The 20303-nt window shown below is 55.4% G+C and overlaps 2 protein-coding genes across 2 annotated transcripts in view; one reads left to right on the top strand and one right to left on the bottom strand.

Moving 5' to 3' along the window:
- Nucleotides 1-20: 20 nt before the first annotated feature.
- On the bottom strand, nucleotides 21-3685 carry NPPC (natriuretic peptide C). The gene is made up of 3 exons (XM_058031009.1): nucleotides 3474-3685; nucleotides 1800-2094; nucleotides 21-430 (listed from the first exon to the last, which is right to left on the bottom strand). Exons 1-2 carry the CDS (start codon nucleotides 3564-3566, stop codon nucleotides 1813-1815), a joined length of 375 nt encoding a protein of 124 aa, XP_057886992.1. The 5' UTR covers nucleotides 3567-3685; the 3' UTR covers nucleotides 21-430; nucleotides 1800-1812.
- Nucleotides 3686-14365: 10680 nt separating this feature from the next.
- DIS3L2 (DIS3 like 3'-5' exoribonuclease 2) overlaps nucleotides 14366-20303 on the top strand; it is a 180244-nt gene continuing 174306 nt past the window's right edge. The window contains exons 1-2 of the mRNA XM_058031532.1: nucleotides 14366-14415; nucleotides 16783-17505. Of these exons, the coding sequence (XP_057887515.1) occupies nucleotides 16806-17505 (700 nt within the window). The 5' untranslated portion in view covers nucleotides 14366-14415; nucleotides 16783-16805. The remainder of the gene's footprint in view (nucleotides 14416-16782; nucleotides 17506-20303) is intronic.

Below are 20303 nucleotides of genomic sequence, written 5' to 3'. Positions count from 1 at the left end.
AAAGTTTTTCAACTACTTAGGACAAAAAAATGTTACAATGCTTGACTTTTCATTTAGTTACATAAATAATTTTCTTATAAATATCTCTTTATAAACAATATATAAATAGCTTTACAACATAAATACATTTATGCATGACATGAATTTACAAACAGCAATGTTATACAGCTGGCTTCATCAGTCTCTTGGAAAAGCACTGTCCCTTGTCTCGGTGAGTGTTTGTATATATAATATATATAAGATAGAGAGCACTTGTTAAAAAAATAACAAAACCAAAACAGTTGGTGCCATGACTCCTCGTACCAAAAAGAAAAACACAACCACATCTTTTGTCCATTCCAAGGGGGTCTCTGCTTCTCTAGGTGTTGCCTGGGGGATGGCCGTGTCTGGCCGTGCGTGGTAGGAAAAAGTGGACTACGGATTCAAAGCCCTGCAAGGAACAAGAACAAAGTGCCCTTTAGTACTTGCCATGCAGCACCCCTTACCCATCCCCAGACAAAACCCCTGCCAAAGTATCTGTGGCCTGGGGCTGGGGGATGCTGGACTCAGCAGAAGCCATCCCTGAGCTTTTTGCTTGTGCTAAAGCTAAGAAGGAAATTCACCCTTTGCTTTCTGGCTGGTGTTCAGGGGAGAAGCTGAGGGAAGCTGCTACTCCTCCTGGCCTTGTGTCTGTTGGAGTTTTTTTTCTTGTTCTGATGGGTTTAGTGAGAGAGAAGGGATGTGCCCTGCCTACATGGGGTGTGTGTGTTCCTCTTGGAGCCCCAAGCTAGCAATACTTGGTAATACTGAGGAGTCTCTAAATGAGGGAGCAGAGAAACAGCACCCATCCCTCCAGGACAGGTCATAGACCAGCACTGCCATCCTGTAGGCACCTTTGGGTTGTGCTGTTCCCATTGCCCTGCAGAGCAGCAGGATGCTGGATCCAGTCCCCTCTGTGCCCAGTTGTGTTACTGCAGTGCTGTGCCATGGGAAGAAGAACAAGTGGCCTGGGCAGCAGCGGTAAGTGCTTCCCAAAATGTGAGTTCATCTGTGTGTGTCCTGCTGGCAGGGCCAGGCCACAACCGTGCCTCACTGTCCCCAGTACCCACAGGGAGACCTGGCAGGGGAGGCACTGCCTTGTTTTTCCCAAACCCATCACTTTGGAGAAGCGGCACTCCTTCACCCATTGGCTGCTGCACAGTGGCTGTGAAGCACCGTGGGAGGAACTCCTCCCAGCTTCCCATAACTTGCTCAGATACAAAGCTGCAGTTCGGAAAGTGCTACTCGTGGCTGTCACCACACCTAGAAGACACCTGGGGAACTTATGTGTTGTTTTTCCTTAAATTAAAAGCATTGGAGCATGGCTGGGATAGGAGCCTCCCTGACACTCCAGCTGCAGGCGCACAGGGGTACCCTGCCCTCCCAACGCCTATCTGTAGGTCAGCTAAGTGCGTCGAGCAGAGGGGGCAACTAGGAACATGTGGCTGCACCAGAGCTGCTCCTGCATCCTGCCCGGGTCTAGCTCAAATTAGGGGGAATCCAGCGTGAGCTGCTGCAGGAGCAGCTGGGGTCTCTGACCCTTCTGCAGGGCAAGGAGGATTCCGGACGGGAATGGAATAAGGCCACCTTTGGCGTCCTCCCCTTTGCCCGCCAGCAAAGCCGGGGGTTGCGAGGCTCAGCGGGCTGAGCACCTGCAGTCCCGCCCGGTGACATCCCGCGTTCGCAGGGCAGCGCATCTTGCGCATCCCCCGCGGTACCGGAGCGCAGCCCCCCGGCCCCATCCCGGCCCCGGTCCAGGCCCGGCCCGGCCGCGCACTCACCGCCAGGGGTCCCTCAGCATCCGAGGCCGCTCATGGCGCCGATGCGATCCAGCTTGAGCCCGAAGCAGCCCTTGCCCAGGCCCTTCTTGTGGAGGCCCTTGTGGCGGCGGCCCGGCGGGTCCTGCAGCAGCCGCGCCCAGCCCGCCCGCGGCCGCGCCTCGGCCCGCGCCTCCCGCGCCTCCCGCGGGCCCGAGCCGCCGCCGCCGCCGCTCCGCTCCTTCTCCCGCTCCTTCTCCCGCTCCGCCGCCTCGGGCGGACCCGCCGCTGCCGCCGCTGCCGCCGACCCGCGGGAGGCCTGTGGGGAGGAGAGGGTCAGAGCGCCGCCGTCCCCAGCCATCCCCATCAGTGTTGGGGACCTCCCGTAAGGGAGGCGCAGAGGGGTCGGTGTAGCCCCCCTGCGATGCAAACTCTCGACTGGGTCTGTGCCCGGCAGGGCAGTCCATCACCCCGCGGCTGTGCCCACGGCATCTTCTCCCCTCCCGAAATCCGTGCTCCCTACCCTGGGGTCAGAGCATCCCCCCGACCCACACCATAGCGGTGTCTTCCTGTCCCGGTCACTGCATATCCACCAAAGGGCTGGTGGTGCTGCACACCTCAACTGTGCTGCTGTCACTAACCAGTCGTCCCCTTCCATCCCGTCCTCCCCCCAGCCATAATCTGAAGGGGTCTGAAAGCTGGCAGGTCCTTTCATTTCAGATCACTTCGGTCACTGCATCCCTCACCAGTTTACAGACCTCTTCAGATTACGGGCAGGGGTCCTACCCCACAGCTCCCCGTGCACTGCCTTGCAGACTGTCCCCAGCAATGGCGGGGAGGTCAGGGATCCTCCTCCCTGCTGCTCCCTCCCCCAGTTAATGCTCTCTGTGTCCTCCCAATCCTCGAATTCTGACCCACAATTAGAGGGACACACCTCCTTCCTTACTGTTCCCCCATCTCCCAGGCCTTCCATCTCTCTCCCTGCTCAGAGCTGCTGCCCACCAAGCCCTGGAAATGTTCATCCTCATTAATTTTCCCAAAATCCCCCTGTATCAACACTTTCTTCAGCCTGCACCCCGGTGCCTTAGGGACACCGCCACTCCCATCCCACTGCTGCCCTGGGGCACTCGTCAGACCGGGTCCCCATCTCTGTGCCCAGAGCTCAGGGCAGCACCACCCAGTGTCGGTGGCCTCGGGCACATCCCTCGTCCTCAGCATCTCGGGACAACCAGGTCCTTGGGACACTCTCATTTGGGGCGCCCCTTCTCCATGGGGCACGCGGGGACGGGACAGCCACCTGTGTGTCCCTGCCCGGCCTGTTTGGCCGGGACTGCCCGGAGGGCTCTGCTCCCGCACCCTGTCCCCCGTGCACCTGCTGCTGCCCCGCTCCGGCTCTGCTCCCCTCCCGGTGCCCGGCACGGAGGGGTCCCAGGGTGACTGCGGGGAGCGCACTGCCGCCTCCCCTGCCCCGATCCCGCGGGCTGCACCGCGTCCCACTCCAGCCTCCGGACGTTCGGGACAGCCTGGAGAAGCAGGGAGTCCCCCTTGCAGACAAACAGCCCATGCGGAGAGAAAAACTCCTCTTTGCAATGAGTCTGCCACCCCACAGGCACCCCAGATTCCCCCTGCACCCTTAGAGCTCTGAGCGGGACCGGGAGAGGAGGAAGAGCCGGAGAAAAGAGAAAGCTCCAGCCGTACCTTCTGTGGGAGCTGAGACGCCGGCTTCGCCTCCAGCCTGACGGAGAGCAGCGCGAGTAAAAGTCCACCAGCCAGCAAGGGTGAGATCTGCATCCTGCGGGGCCGAGCGGCAGGGGGGCCGGGGGGCAGCGGGGAGCCGAGCGCAGCCCCGGGGAGAGGACGGCACCGGCGGCAGGCAAAGTTCAGAGCGGAGCCCCGAGGTCCCTCCTGCCGCCTGCGAAGTGCCGAGCTAGTGAACTTGGGCTGCTTTCTGCTTCATTCATTTTATAACCCAACCTGCTCGGTGATGTCATCTAAATACCCAGGTCCAACCCGGCCTGCACTCCACAATAGCAGGAATTTAAAGGGGGGGTGGTGGTATCCCCTCTCCCCTGGCAGTAACAAATGACACCAGACAAGCAGCTCCGGGAGCCGGAGAACCGAAAGGGAAAGCGGGGGGCATTTGGCTTGATGCCCCCGCCTCCCCCAAACGCCCCTGGCCCCCCTGGAGCTGCGTGCCCTCCCTGGCCGGCTGCCCGCGGCCCCTCGGCTCCCGCACTGCCCCGCTCACCTCCCGCGGAAGGACACGGGCCAGGCGGGGGGTGGTCCCGGTGCGGGATTCATCCCAAAAGGCAGCAATAAGCGCAAAAAGCACCTTTCTTTTTTTTTTTTTTTTCTTTTTTTCCCCCACATCCAGGATTAAATCAGAAATTGTGCCTCCCAGATCCCTGCTAGGCAGGAGCAGGGCCACTGCCCTCCATGACAGGGACATGGGGGACACAAAGGGATGGAGGGGGCAGCGGTGCTTCCTGAGGGCACCTGAGTGGATCTCTCGGATCAGGGCACTGACCTGCTCCCTCTGCTTCTGGGAGGACCTTGAGGGTGTTCCTGGCCCTGGAGATGGGGGCTTTTCCAGCACCCTGGGGATGTCCTCTGCAGGGCACAGTCAGTGTCACAGGGTCCCTTATGGGGACAGGACCTCACTGGCTGACCCCTGTGCAGCCCGGCCTCCCTCTGCCCTGCTCCCGGAGCTAGAGGGTACAGGAGAAAGGTGTGATCCTGGGATTAACCCCAGTGGATCCCTGGGCCTCTGAGGAGGCCCCTTGCTCTCAGCCTTCCCCTTCCCTGGCTGGCAGGGCAGGATTTGTGCCTCTGCTGCTGCTGGGGCTGGCGATGGGCGGCTCTGGAGCTCTGCTGGAGATGGAGCTGAGCATTGTCCCTGGCCCTCTGTCCAGGAGGAATGCTCTTATTGGTATGAGGAAAGACACCCCTTTCTTTGCAGGAGCATCCAGGGCTGAACTGCATTAAGCTGGATTTGCACCCCAAATCCCTTCCCCGACACCAGGGAAACATTCTCTGCTCTTTCCCCTGTCCCTGGAGTCTGCTTCAGTCTGGTCCTTTCCTCCAGCTGTGTATCCTGGTCTTTCTGGGCTCTGCTGCTCCACAAATCTCTGGGAAGCTGCCCCTGCTGGGGGACCATGGCTCTTTGGGGGTCTGTAGGATCCCTGCTCAGGAGCAGGGAGATGTTTCCTCCTCCACAGCCCAGGCTACTGGGCACGGGACACTTCAAACGAGATCAGCTTTTCAGCTCCATGTGAACGGGAGCTGGAAGGAGAAGGTCTCGGTGTTTTTTCCATTGTGCCTGCCAGGTGGAGACAACTTGGACTTTCTGAGTGTGAAGCTGTGCTTGGGCATTTGTCTGCGTGCAGGCAGAGCGAAGTGATGGAGCCGGGATTAGAGCCGACCCCGGGTGCCAGAGAGCCGTGGGTGCAGGCAAGGAGCAGAGAGAGGCCCCTTCTCTCGGGGCTCAGTCCTTGTCCCACACAAAGTGTGGCTGGAATGCTGCAGCCAGCCTCACCAGGGTGCAAGGAATGGGGGCTCTGCACCACCACCCCCATCAGCAAGGGGAAAGGCGAGCAGCAGCTGAGCCTGGGTCTCCACAGGAGGAGAGATGACATCTCTCCAGGGATGTCGGGGTGCCCGAGGCCACCAGCAGCTCAGCAACCCCCACAGAACCCTGCCATCAGCGTTCTGGCTGCGCTGGCTCCTGCCCTGCTGCTGTGGGCAGCCTGTCCCCTGGCTTCTCCCGGTGGAGCCGGGGCGGGGAAGGAGACGGGCCGAGGCTGCAGGGAAATGCCACAGTGTGGGCAGGAAGGGCCACCTCGCTTACCACCAGCCCCCCTCGCACGCTGCCGGTCGGGGTCGCTCCCGGAGCTGCTCCAGCTGCCCTCGGCCGCGGGATCAGAGCATCCCACAAACGCCACAGGGCGGTCAGGTCCCAGCCAGTGCCCGCCCGCAGGAGGCTGTCCCTGCCCTGGGCTCTCACTAGCGTGGTTTTCATTAGTGTGTTTTCTTTGTCACACTGTGCAGAGCCTCGGGTTTGGGGGGGGAGAGGGAGGGCTGTGCTTTATAAATCCAATTAGTCTTGTTATTCAAATTACTCTGCCGAAGTCAGAGCCCGGCGCACACAAAGACTTAACTCAAACCAGATCGGATCCGCTGGGGTGGCAAAAGCTCAGAGCTGGAGCAGAGGTGTGCAGGAAGGGGTTAAGAGTGTGAAACCCTTTTGCTTGGTGGGGTGCGGGCCTGAAAGCTTTTAACCCTTAAAGGGATGGACCTTCATTAGCGCACAGCCCTGTGGGATGATCACCCAGGATGAGAACTGGCAGACTCAAGGCATGTGTGGAAAATGAGAAGTGGAGAGATAGGGCTGGGCTCACAGGGGTCTTCTCCAGGCACTGGAGAGCAAATAGGATCCTGCACAGCTGCACAAGGACGGATGGACACCTGTGGGGTGGGATGGAGGGGGTGACACCCTTCCCTATTGCACCAGGGCTACAAAGAGAGCCAGGAGGAGAGAGGGGCACCAGGGCTGGCCTGTCCCTGAGAATACCAGTGTCAAACCTGGATTATGGGGAATGGGCTGCTGTGGGGATGCTGGTGAATCTTGGTGAAGTGGGGTGAGCCCTGAATATGGAGACTTTTGGTGTGTGTAGGGAGTGGGGAAGGGGCAGAGACTGTGCTGTGTGTGAGAGAGGACACACGTCCCTGTCTGAGGATGGAGAGGGATTCATCCAAGTGTGACCAGTGCCAGCATGATGTGGAGAGTGGGAGGAGATGGGTCATGGGGATCTGTGTGACAGCAGCATGGGGTGTTCTGGCCCCATCACAAGGAAGGGCTGAGGCTGCACCCTGCTGGGCAGCAGTGGGGCCCTGGCTCTCCTGGCTGAAATCAGGAGCCAGGTTCCAGGCACTGTCCAGAGGATCATGTCAAGAAGGTTCACAGGATAGAAATGTGGACTCAAGTCTGAAGCAAGCTGCTACTGTAGCAGTAACAGCCAGCGATTGATCTCCTTATTCAATTCACTTCTCCTTAGGGAGCATGTTCCTTATTGATTTGGGAAATCACTGACCAGATTTATGTCTCTTCTTCTGCCTTGGGCCAGGAGAGCATTTCCTGCCCAAGAGATGGATAAGCCTAGGATGAGGATTTTCAGCTGATGCCATGTGAAAGCCAATCATCCCTTAGCAAAAAGAGACATCAGGAGGCTGAGAGCATGTGATGGTGATGCCAGAGGGCCTGATGTTTTCCCATAACCAGTGGCCAACCCAAGGAGCTTTGGTCAAGAACCATCCCAGGCGGTGGGATGGAGGAGGTCCAAAGATGAAGCAGCCATTAGGATCAGGAGCTGCTTGCCCTCCAGCACAGCCACCAACCACCAGCCCTCAGGAATATGATGTGTGCTGTGTTCACCAAGAGAATGTCACCAAGGGTTTGATGTGCCAAAACAGGAGCTCTTCACAGTTGGTTTTCTTTTTTCAGGTTTTAGAGTACCTCTCTAGGGGTCTGATGGTAGCCAGCTCAGTGAGAAGCAATTTGAAGAGAGATTTCAATTTTCATTATTGGGATGGATGAGCAGCCTCTGGTGCATGCAGGGGACTATCTGGTCCCACCTCTGTGGTGATGTGCCTCCTGAGGATGCTTTAAAGAAAGGTTTTCTGGGGAATAACTCTGTAGCCCCTGAGGCAGGAGCACTGCCTGGCAGCTCAGACCTGGCCATTATAGCCCCCAGTCCCAGCAGCCACCAGGCTGTCTTGGGGATGGGGTGGCTCCACACACTGGGGTCTGAAACACTGATGGAGATTTTGGCCTGTTTGACATCCCTGGTGTTTGTTTTGGATGCTGCTGCTGCTGCTGAATGAGGCATTACAGGAAACACTACGGGATTTTGCATTTCCCCCGTTTCCTTTGGGTCTGGGAGAGGGCTCTGGCGGAGGGTACAGGCATGGCCAATATCCCCTCTCCCCAAACTGGGATGGTGATGGGGAGACAGCCCACAGGGCTGCCCTGATGGGGCAGGCAAGAATGGGGCTGTGCGTGCTGCAAGGGTTAGAGACCAAGAGGGCTTCTCTGACCCCTCCCAAAACTCCCCAGAGTGGCAAAGCTGAGGAGAAAAGGACAAGCCCCAGGCAGAGACTCACAGGTCTTTGCTAGAGAAATGCTGATATCCTCACAGGCACAGTGTGTTTTTCTCCCAGGGCTTTGCCTTTTGGGATTTGCCATTCCTCCTGGGCTTCCTAGGATGCTACAGTCTCCTCCTGACATTCTGGGTGTTTTTCCCAGGGCTACAATGGGATATCTGTGCTCTGGAGCTGGGATGCCTCACTGCCCTGGTGGGAGCAGGAACACAATGTCTCAGGGTTTTGTTGAATGTCAATAAAATGAAGCAATTCTAACGCACGGGTGACTCCACACCACGAGCCTCCCTCTGCATCAGTCCTCAGAGGATAAGAATTGCACTGCCTCCAGCTCCTGGCAGCCTCAGGTCTGCAGCTGATCTAGGGGCAGGTTGCTGGGATTTTCCAAGCTAAATGCCACAGTTGTCTCTTTCCTCCTTTTTGCAGATGCCTTCCCTCCAGAAATGGGGGTCTGGCAGTGTTTCACCCACAGCTTCGGGGTCCCAACATCATCCCAGGCTTGTTGATTTTGGCACTGAGCATCCCTTTGGGAATAGGAACTGCCCAAAGGGGTGATGGCCCAGAAAAGCCCCAGAATGAGTTATGGATATCACATTCATCCCTGCAGGGAGCCATGCTGTGTGCAGATCCTGAGAAGAGATCCAACAGGCCTGTGGGGATGGACCCCCAGCCTGCATCCAGGGAATCTCCATCCCAGTGGTGGAGCCAGATGCCACCAGTGCCTCAGGGGAAGGATGTCTGTGCCCTCCTGTGCTATGTGCACCCCAGGACTGGAGAGCAGGTCCTCACCAGCCCCACAGCTCTGGTGGCAGCACATCCTGGCTTGGCAGCAGCCTCTTCCACCTGGTTTGGCTGTGCAAACCCCTGTCACCCCCAAAAAAGGCATCAGCAGCAGCTCCCTTGCAGCCCCCCTGCCAGACACAAACATCCTCCAGCTCCTCTGAACTGATTCCTGGGAACCCACTCCAGGTTCCCAGGAAGTCCCTTTGGCATCGGTTCTTCAGGGCAAAACTTCTGGGCTTCTGGAGAGTCACCCTGGAGCCCCTGGTGTGGGAAACCCCAGGGGAGTGTTGGGAGGCAGAGAGCCAAACGTGCTGTCCTCGGCAGTGCTGGTGGTCAAGCCTTTGGCCTCCTAAAAGGGAGTGATCCCACTGAGATCCCACTAAAGCCAAGTTTGGGCTTTTTGCATATTTTTATTTTTCTTTTTGGGAAGGAGTTTGTGCAGGTGCCAGCTGAGGAGCCCTGCATGAGCCTGGCTGGGGCAGGGGGCTGGCACTGCAAGAGGAAGCTTTCAGCACCACGAGTGGTGGGGCAGCCTTGTGGACACGATGAGGGTCTGGCTGGGTTCTGGCCATGCCTGGGAGCAGCAGAGGCGGCAGCTCCCGTGCCCGGGGAGCTCTGCCGGCTGCAGGGGGTCACGGTGGCCCCGCTGCCACCCCAGGCAGCCGCTGTGGACGTGCAGGGCTCCACAGCCCTAACCTCTAGCGACCAGACAGAATAACAATGCCGGCCTGCTGGGGCATAATGGCCGGTGTTTGCTTGAGATACAAAGGCACCGAGCTTTCACATGAGCTAATACTGATAAGTCGCTCTCACTCGGTGCCCCGCCTGCCCGACGCAGCAGCCCCTCCTGCCTTCCCGGGCTGCTGGGGCTGGGACGTGCCCACCGACCCTTCAGCCCGCGGTCCCCACCGCAGCATCCCCCGTGCCCTCGGTGTGCTGTCCCCACTCATCACCCATCCCCACCCCGGTCCCCGTGGGGCTGGTTCAGTCCCATCCTGGTGAGTGGAGTGGGAGATGCAGGATGGAGATCCGGGCTGGTGGGGGGAGTCCCTACCCCTGGCACCGCAAAGCAGTGTGGTTCCTTAGCTCCTGCCCTTCTGGAAAGTACCTTTTCCACCTCCCTGGGAGCATCAGAAGGGGTTTGAAGTCACTGCACATCCCTTGCCCCATGTGCTCTGACCCACTCTGTCCCCCAGCCCTGCTGCCCACAAGCTCAGTAAGTGCAGGGCAGCTCCTGTCCCTGATGTGACCTGTGGAGCTTTGGTGTCATCCATAGCCACTCTGAGCACCTTTGGGAGGCTCAGTCCTGCCACTGGAAGGCCCTCCACACTGAAAACTGAGGGATATATTATAAAAGAGATTTGACCATTACAACAAGCAGAAGAGACTTAAAGATATCCAAAAGACAAATCTAGGTGACCTATATTAAAGTTGCAAGGCGCTAACCCTGCTCCTACCCTGGCTTCTTACCTCCTTCCTCCACTGCCTCCTTCACCTGCTTCTGCTCCGCCTGTCCCTCTTTGCTGGGGTCCAGTTCTCCCTTCCCGGACTGGACAAACAAAGGCAAGGCAGACCTTGCCCCCCGCCTGGGGTGAGTTGCAGATGTTCCTCCAGGCAATGAAGGCGATGGGAACCCATCAGTCCTGATCCTGGGTGGCATGTTTCCCAACCAGAGGTACGGAGGGCTCAGGAGAAGACTGGACAAGCTGAAGGACGGGTGGGACAAGACCACAAGTGTTGTGACACAGCAGATGGTATCTACTGTGGACAGAGATGGTTTTTAGCTTATTTATGGTAATAAATCTGTCGCATTCCCCTTTATCCTCCCTGAGCATGGCTTATGTCCCCCGGCCAAGTGCCCAGATGACTCCCAGTGCCTGAGAGATGTCAAAAGGACACAGACTCAGGCTTCATGCTGGGTGGTGCTGCTGCAATCAAGACATTTCCAAGGACGCTCAGAGGCTCCAGAACAAACTCACAGCCCTGCTTTGCCTTTGAGCACATTCTTGTGCCATGTGGGTTTCTCCTGCAGACAACAGCAGGGAGGCAGAGGCAGGGCACCCTCTGCACCCCGAAATACTGTGAGAGGCGACCTTTGGGTTTGCAGGGGGCATTTCCAAGTGCAGCCTCTGCTCAGCCGGGTGGGCTGCAGGAAGCACCTGGGAGCGTCAGAGGAGCTGCTCTGCTCCCATGCAGGGTTCCCCTGTTGAGTCAGCCCGGGGTGGCTCCAGCCCCTTGGCCAGTCACTGCTGATTAACGCTGATGTAAACGAGGGCCGGGCGGGCCCTGCTGGAACCGGGGCAGAGCAGCCAAAGGCTCCGTAAGCGGGGGAGCTCCCGGCCAAGCAGCCACAGCCGAGCGCTGCTCTCACCTCGGCCGAGGTGCCACAACACGTTCCAGCCTCCCAGCCGGGAAGCAGCTCCCAGTTACTGCCTGGGGGAAGATGGTGAGATAATCCTGTGCTGTGGGAAAGCAAGCCAGGGCACCGGGCTGGGCCTGCTGCTACAGGACCCCAGGAAATGAGAGTGCAGGGGAAAAATCTGCTCAGGGACCTTTCCCTTTTGGAAAGCCCATGAGATGCCATGGGGGGTCAGGGAAGCAGCAGTGAGGCAATGGCTCCCTTCTGTTCAGCAGCCACGAGGATGGTGTGGATGGAAGATGGAGCCAAAGGTGAGACTGAAGCAGTGCAGCCCTTCCCTGGTGGATTGTGTTTGAGATCCTGCATAAGGCACCAACTTGCTGTGACCTCTTCCAAAGTGTGTGAAGGATGGGCATGCAGCTGGTCCCAGCCACTCAGAATCCTCTGTGTGCCCACGGGGCACTGGGAGGGAGACACAGATTTGCTGTAATTCCCATTCATCTGGGTCAGGGATGGGGTAGAGCAAAAGAGGGCACAGACACAGGCCCTGTGCCATGGAGCAGACAAGATTCCCATATTCCTAGCTGGTACCAGGAGAGCAGGGCTGAGCAGTGCTCTGCTGACCTCCTGGAGACAGTGGCCCCTTGTGCAGCAGGGCCCAGCTGGAGACAGGAGGTGAGAGTGACAGAGGCATCCAGCCACGGAGCCACATCCTTCTCACCACACCTGATATCCCTGCAAGCCCCAGGCCCAGTGCTGGCAGTGGCACCACCAAGCACAGAATCCTCCCCTCTTCCTCTCCTGTCTGTGGAAGGACCAAGGCGTGCTGAAGCTACTGCTGCTGGTGGCACCACCTGGTGCAGGGGGCAGCCTGGCCAAACTCCCAGCTTGGCTTCATCCCCACTGGAGTGAAGAGGAGCAGAGACACAGAGTGACTCAGCAACATGGAGAGGAGCTGCTGCTCCCACCTGGCTGGTCAGGGAGGGGGACAGTGGGGCTGGAGGTCCTGGGTGCCCCCACCCCATCCCTGCTCTCCTCCATGCAGCAAGGGCAGCCTGAATGGGTGGCATGGGGCAGCCCTGAGCACTGGGGCTGTGCCACCACCCTGCCTTCAGAGCACCCACCCTCCCAGTGCCAACCTCCTTGCTTTATCAGCAGCCCGGAGAGCAGGGGGAAGAAGGGCAGCACACATCCTCCCCCTGACAGGGTGATCCTGTGTGGCCATGCTACCCATGGGGCCAGCTCCAGCAGAAATGGTCTCGCTGCTCTGTCTTTGTGTCCCTTGGGAGCAGCTGCTGTGTGACTGGTGGCTCTGTTCAAACAGAAGATAGCTGCTCGCTGCCTCTTGGCCAGCGTGGGGCCTCTCAGCCATGGCAGAGCAGAGCAGAGTGCTCACTCTCCTCCTTGAGGTGGCCAGAGCTGCCAGGGTGGGGCAGCTGATGAGCTGGCATCAGTGCCAGCAGGTCGTGGGCAGAGGCTGCTGGCTCTGCATGGTTCCTGCAAATGAGACACTGCCTGTGCTGGTGGCATCCTGGCCCTGGGGAGGATGTGACTGTCCTTGTCAGGCAGGTCTGTGCTTGCTGCCCTTGGTCCCCACAAGAGCCTGGTGCTTTCTCAGGGCAGCTCCCTCGACCCAGCCGAGCGCTGGAGCTGGAGGGCTCTGGGCTTGCCCCGGCCTCATGGAGGCTCAGCAGTGCTGGCTGTGGGAATGCTGAGGGGCCATTGGTGTTTGGGAGCCACAGGTGATGCTGCACCCTGAGCAGATGTGGCCTCATGGCCTTTAGAGGTGGCTGACACCAGGCAATGTGCCCTGATCTGCAGGATGAAGAATAAGGACTGTGGGGCTGGTGTATTCCCCACCCTGAGTGAAGGAGCAGCATGGATGCCTGCTCAGATGTTCCTGCCAAAATGAAGACTAAACAGAGCCTTTCTCCATCAGAGCCCTGCCTGGAGACACCAGTTCAGGTCCCTTTGGATCCTTCCTCCATCTAGTGAGGGCATTCTCCAGGCAGACAGCTCAAATGGGACTGGGGGTGCCATGAGGACAGTTTATTGATCTCCAGATTTTCTTCTGGTTGAAATTCTTTGGCAAACACAGCCTGAGTTGCAGGTAACACCAGGGTGAGCAAACTACATATTCTCAGTCAGTCAGAGCCTGGCTCTGACTCTGCTATAAAGCCTTGTGAGAGGTCTGTGGTCACAAAAAGAGGAGGTAATAAAAGTGCCAGCGCTTGACTCTGGTCTCATGCTTTAATGACACCCTCTGATCCACAGGCTCCGACTTATCCTGGAGGAGGTCAGGACTGCTGCTCAGCACCAAGGGCTCGGTCACTCCTTGGGTGCTGTGGTGTGGGGCAGCAGGGGATCAGCAGGTTTGGCTCTGCCCAACTTCCAGTGCCAGGGGAGCTGGAGAGTTCAGGGAAGGGGATCCCAAAGAGCTCAGGGAAGAATATCCTAAAGAGCTCAGGGAAGAATATCCTAAAGAGCTCAGGGAATGGGATCCTGAAGAGCTCAGGGAAGGGGATCCCAAAGAGCTCAGGGAAGAATATCCTAAAGAGCTCAGGGAAGAATATCCTAAAGAGCTCAGGGAATGGGATCCCGAAGAGCTCAGGGAAGGGGATCCCAAAGAGCTCATGAATGGGATCCCAAAGAGCTCAGGGAAGGGGATCCTGGAGCCTGCTCTTCTCTGCAGTGCAGGTGAGCCCATGTAGGTGCTGAAGGAGATTTCCCCATGGGCTTTTGGAGGTACAGGTGCTTGCAAAGCTGAGTTTCCTCGGGAACAACACCAGACTCAGATCTTTACAATATCAGATCAGCTAATCTATGCTTTTTCCACTGATCTGGGCACAAATTTGGATGAAGCTGGAGCCTTGGCCTGAAGCTGGAGCGACCCACCCCAGGAGGCTCCGCTGGCCCCGGCTAGGAGCGGGTGGCTGGCTGCCAAACCCCCCGGGATCCCGGTGGTGCAAACCCGGCAGGTGGGGGACACTCCGGGCCGGGCGGCAGCACCTCCCGCGGCCCCGCCATGCCCCAGCTCAGCCCGCGGTGGGCCGCCCGCCTCACGGGCTGTGCCTGGCCGAGAGGAGCCAAGGCTGCCGGAGGCTCCCGTTGCCCCGGGGATCTCTCTCAGAGCGGGAGCGGGGCTAGGATACCCGAGCCCTCAGCGGCGCTGGGACACCCGAGCCCTCAGCGGGGCTCCCCCGCCCGCCCTGTCGCGCCGGGCGCAGAGCGAGCGCTTCGCGCTGAGCCCTTCTGGGCCCTGCCGCGGCCCGTAGGCGCCGCTGCCCCGGAAGCGGACGGGGCGCTGGGACATTCAAACGGAGCGGAGCGGCCTCGGTGCCGGTGAGCGGGGCGGGGGGCGGCAGCGGGGCTGGGACCGGGACCGGCCCCGGGACCGGCCCCGGGCAGGGGAGGGGGGACAGCGGGGCCCGGCCCGGCGGCGCCCAACCCCGGTCAGCCCGGTGGCAGCGCCGCCGCAGCCGGGCCCCGCGGTTCGCTGTCCCGTCCGGCCGGTCCGGGCCCGGGCCGCGCTCCCGAGGGACCGGGGACGCGTGGTGGGAGAGGGTGCCGGGGGTTCTGTGCTGCTGGAGCTGGAGCATTGCCTGGGGAGTTGGACACCCCGGGGTGGTGTGACGGAGGCCAGCGGCGATCCCCAGAGCCAGCCGGGTGACAATAACAGGGGCGGCTTTCATGCCGGGCCCGGCCCTGAGAGTGTCCGTGTCCTCCCTCTGCGCGTCCATCGTGGCGTTTCACTCGCCCTCATCTCCGTGCCCAGGCAGGGCGGATATACCTGTACCCATCTCTGCTGTACCTGTATCCACCTTTGCCTTCCCTCTGCTGTACCTGTACCCACCTCTGCCTTTGGGAGCATTTCAGTTCCTGGCTGCCCGCAGAAGACAACAATGAAACTGAAATGTACAAGGGCTTGTATATTTCAGTGCTGCAGTTGTTGGCTGCTCACGTGGTTAAAACTGTAGAAAATACAGTGAAGGCAAGCTGTCAATGTTTGTTCTTTACTGGAAAATGACAAATTCCTGTCTCCTGGAACCAAACCATTGTTTGAAGAGTAGTCTCACTGGCTTTTATAAATGTTATCTGCTTCTGTTGCATTGGCAACAGGAGAAGGTGACGTCCGAAGCAAGCTGGTGTAGGCCTACCTGTGTGTTTGGTAACAGCTCGGTGGCAGGTCAGTCTATTAGAAGAGTTTAGCAATTGGCCAGCACCAATGGAAAATCTTAGGAAAAAGAATCACAAACCACAGAAAGAATTTTTCCTATTTGTTCAGGGATTTTTAATTTTTGCTTTGCTTTGTGAAGCCTGCTCACATCCGCGCCCAGTTAAAGTACATCCCGGTGCAGTGTGCATTGTTTCTCCCAAAGGGCTGCAGTGGGCATGCCAAGGAGGAGCTGGCCCTGCTGGGCAATGCCCCATTCCCAGGCAGGGTGGGCATGGAGGAGAATGCCTGGGTGCTCATCCTCTGTGCAACAACAGTGAAAGGGAGAAGAGGGCTGAGAAGGGCAAAGAACAATTCCAAGCGTGGTGGGAGTACGGAAGTGAATATAAATTTCACTTTTGCTGATCTCTGTATTCCATCCTGCCAACATCCCTGTGCTTAGAGAAAGGAAGGGAGAGGTGTAATGGGGGGCAGTATCCTTTATTTAAACTTAGAGTCCAGTGCCCCATGTTTCTGGGATAGCAGAGATGACAGTGAGCCCTGAATTTCTTCATGTACCAGCTGGGGTGAAATTCAGCTGTTCAGCTTCAAACTTGTCCTGAAATGAAAAGAGGCATTTTTATGAAAACATGCATAAGCCAGCAGTTGCACTGGGCCCCATTATCGAGAAATTCCTACATTCTTCTTTGATTTTACATACAGCAAAAATCATTGCTATGTCCTGTGTATACCTGTAATTTACCTCCAAGTAGCTGAGCATAATTTAGTAGGTTGTTTTGCTTCAAAAGCTTAAAAGCTAAAGCACCTGAAAAAGGATTGGAAAACGCTTGATCTATTTAAGTTTCACACTTGTGCAGCAAAGGTGGAGATGTGACACCATCTACAGAATGGTGCTGGATGGAGCTGCAGGCAGTGTGTCTCAGCCTGTAAGAATTAGGAGCTCTTGCAAGACAATTATTATTTTACTTCTATTGCACTAAGAGGGAGTTCATGGCTAAAAAGACAAACTGAAATGGGTAGTCCTGGTGTTTGAAGGAACTGTCCTGTGCTGTGGAGAAGTGTCAGTCACTGTGGGAGGGAGGTGACAGGTAGCGTTTGCTTTTGACAGCAGCAGTGAAGAGCTTCAGTAAGGATGCAGTTATTTTTGAGGACCCCAGGCTGGACATGACAAGATTTTGTTTCTGATAACCTCTAAACTGATGCTTCTGGTCAGTCTGTCAGTTGCTGCTTTAATTTTCCTGGCTTTTTCAAAGGCAAGGAAGAGCAGATTAAAGGAATCCTGTGTATTTATGTGGTGTGTGAGCAGGTACAGCTTATGGGCTGTGGTCACTCACAGGTTATGGACAGGGGTTTGGTGCAGGGCAGATGTTGAGTACATTGTGAAAACCCTTCCCCACACTGGAATAATTTATAAACCCAGAATTCCTTTTCAGCAAAAACGTTATACTTTTGTGTCATTTGGTGTAATCAATTATTTGACTCTCTGTTTCACGAAAATAAACCTTTTTTCCTCTGTATCTGTTTATAACTCTCAGAAGTTCGGGCCTTTCACTGTGCTATGGATCAGCTGGGGCACGTGAGAAGTGCAGCTCCTGCCCAGGGTGCCAAGGAGGGGCTGAGCAAGGCTGCTGCTGCCTCCCAGAAGAGCGCCTACGCCAGGCTGGTGCAAAAGCACCACAGCGGCCGCTTCCAGTCCTACCTGAACCACATTGCACAGAAGATGCAGCTGGAGGAAGGCTTCTCCAATGACCCCAGCCTGGATCTGGACCTGCCTCTGAGGAGAGGCCTGGTGAAGGATAATCCAGTCAGGAATGGGATAAACATGCACAGCTATTCACCGGTCAGAACATCTCACCTGGAGCAGCCCCTGCCTGGGTTTGAGAACGATAAACCCCAGAGTGCTCTGAACAGATGTTCTCTTAAAAGAAATGCCATTGTTAGTCCAGGGGGAGACTTGGAGGTGGAGGAAGACTATTATGTGTATCAGCGTGGAGCTGCATCTGGCCTGTCAAATGTGAGTGACAGCCTTGGTGGGAGAGCATCAAACAGCCTGAGACACCGAGGGGCTCTGCAGAAATCTTCTGGTTCTGATGAGAGGGAGGAGGAGGACCTGTGGAGGAAGAAACACAAGAAACGAGGCAGATATCCTGCCAACACTGATGCAGCAGCTGGACACTTGTTGACTGAACAGTTTGGTGAGGATGTGCTGGCAGTGAATGCCAGAAAAAACAGTCACTTGTCTCCAGGTCGAGCCCAAGGTGAGTTCACTCTGATGAATTGTTTGGTCCATTTGCTACAATTACTGTGGAATTGAATGCAGTGTGTTAGTCATGAATGAGTTAACAGGAGCCAGTCCTGCTCTGTCCAAGTTAGTCAGCCCTTGGTTACCTGTGGGTGGCTTTGTCCTGGTTTACAAGTAAGCCATGTGGCATGTGCAAATGCCTTCATGTGGAGCCAACTCAGTGCTGGCAGGACCTAATTCCTTGGCCTAAACTCTGTGACTGTGGCTGTGCTGCTTCCAGGATCAGCTCAGGTCTAGAAGAGCCCAATTTCTGTGGTGTAGAGTCCAAATTAATAAGACCACTGGATCTGAGCTGACTCAGGGCACAATCATGCTTTTCTTTGCATTGGTTCTTTGAATCTGGAGTGCTGGTTTGCTTTTGGTCCAGGTAAATCCAATACTCAGGGGCTAAGATGTCTGTATAATAGCCAGTTCCTGATAGAAAGTGTTGATTCCAGGAAATTTTGCTGTTAGTAACAAAGAGGCCACATTTTGCAGTACTGAAGTGAATGTACCTCTTAAATGTGATGTTTAAGGCAAAAAGCCTACTTAGGGGCATAAGTAAAATTTTTATTAAAAGAACCTCAGAACACAGCATGAACAAGGAACCAAAACCAGACACTTTAAATTTCATTTCTCAGTGTAATGGTTTAAAACTTTCTCTGCGTGTTATTTATGCTGAAATACTTTGGTAGCCTGATCTTATGCACTACTACTGAAGGAACACATAAATGTCACCATGTTAAATTCTCTGTAACAAGTACAAGAGAGATGGATTTCTCAGCTGGGTAAGATCAGCCTGAGGCCTATCACAACTCTTAAATTGAAAATTAAATAACTGTTTAGCTAAATCAGTCTTAAAAACTAAGCCCTAAGTCTCAAGAGGGGGAGGTAATATGCTTTTTCTGGGTTATTTTTGAGATGTGGCAATACATAATGTGCTAAAGTTGGTAAACTTCCATGAGTGCTTGCAAGACTGATCACAGATAGAGATTTGATGCAGATTATGGTAAAATTTGTTGATGAGCTTGATTTTTGGAAGGGATTTTTTTTGACATGGTTCATTGTAACACTATTTGTTGTGCTAGCCTGTCATAATAGACTTCATTTCCTTCAGCTTTTAAAGCGTAGGAAGAGCAGATGACAGATGAAGAGTCTCAAAGGCACAGAGTTTATATCCAGGAAAATTGCAGGTGCCCACATGGATAAAGTAAAAATAGCCTGGCTTTTAAAAGCAAACACCCCCAGTGACCTCCTGCTTTGGTTGGAAGTGGGGTTGCACAACCCCTTTAAAAACTGGATGTTTGTTTAGTATAAACACCTAAAGCAGAAAATGTTGACCCTTGTGTTTGACTTCCCAGGTGGAAAACTCACACTGTGGGAAAGATTATTGGAAAGTTATTTGCTCAGCAGTGACACCTTTCCTCTTCTTCCCCCTGCATGCCTCCCCAGCCACGCTCCTGTGTAGCTGCAGCTGGTTACCCTCCAGAAAGCTTGCAGGGATGTGAAAACAGTTTCTTGGGGGGGAAAGAAATGGGAAAAAATAAATATGTCACTTGTTTCAGAGAAATGTCTTTTCTGCTGTTCAGTCTGAGTGTATTTTAGGACTCTTGTTTAAGTGAAATGAAGATTTTGCAGTAGGCAAGTGCTTAGGTATAAGAACTCACACATCACAGTATCAGATTATATTTGCTCACTTCAAAGCTTGTATTTCTCTCTTGATGCTGATATAAGTCATATTATTTTGCATAGGCAGGTGTCTGGTTTGATCAGTTTAAATCAAGCCTTGTGAAGCTGTGATGGCAAGAATTGCTTCTGCCATGAGAGCAAGGCGTATCATCTTTTCAGGAGTGACATTTCCTCGCAAATTAGCTCTCTTCAGACTGTTGTAGGCTTTCCAAAAGGCTCTTTGAGCTAATCTCAAAGGCAAGCATCTCTCTTTATACCATTTCATTTCATTGTCCTCTTCTTAACAGCTCTTCAGCTCAGGCTTAGCCATGGTTGGCAATGACAGAGCTAATAGTGAAGGCAGATATGTGATCAGTGAAAACCCTTTGGGTGCCCTGGGGCAGGCTGCAGGCAGCAAGGGTTGCTCCCTGTGAGTGTCCTTTCAGTGGCAGAGTGATTTATGGAGCCCCAGGCAGGTATCTCTGAGCCCTGGAGCTCAGTTCTGCTGATATGTTCCTGTCTGGAGTTCCATAATGAAACTGCTTTTCCTAACTCTTGGAGGCTTTGCAGTTGAGAGAGCTGAGTGTGAACAGAACTTTGTTGTCCCTGTGTGTCCTGGGGTGACGTTATGATGCTTGTATCCCCATTCATCTGTTCTGTGCCTTTAAGACCGGCTCTGAAGAGTGGAAGTTTTGTTTGGGTTTCTCTTATCAGGGACACAGAGACGAACAGTACATAGGGCTGTTTTGGCCTCTTGCTTTCAGCTTGCTGCTTTGCTTGCTCCCTTTTCTGCTCTTGCTTCTGCTTATTAGCTAGTTCTAGCTAAACAGTCCACATTCCTTCCTGGACTGTTTCTCCTCTCCTGTTTCTGTGACCATCTCGAACCTGCTCCGGACTGGGACCCGGGAGCGCCGGAGGGACTGAGAACAGAGCAACCACCCCCGAAAGAGACTTTCTGATTTTGTCATCTTTCTCAGAGCGGTGTCATCGGGTATTGTTCATTTTGTGTGCTGGGGGGTGCTGTGCCTGAAATAAACAGGTTCTTTCCACCTCTCTCCAAGGAATTTTTTCCTGAACTGGTTGGGAGGAGGGGCCGTGTGGGTTTTG

Source organism: Melospiza georgiana, chromosome 10 (assembly GCF_028018845.1).
Source record: "Melospiza georgiana isolate bMelGeo1 chromosome 10, bMelGeo1.pri, whole genome shotgun sequence".
NCBI lineage: Eukaryota > Metazoa > Chordata > Aves > Passeriformes > Passerellidae > Melospiza > Melospiza georgiana.
This window is presented reverse-complemented; position numbering and strand designations above follow the sequence as displayed.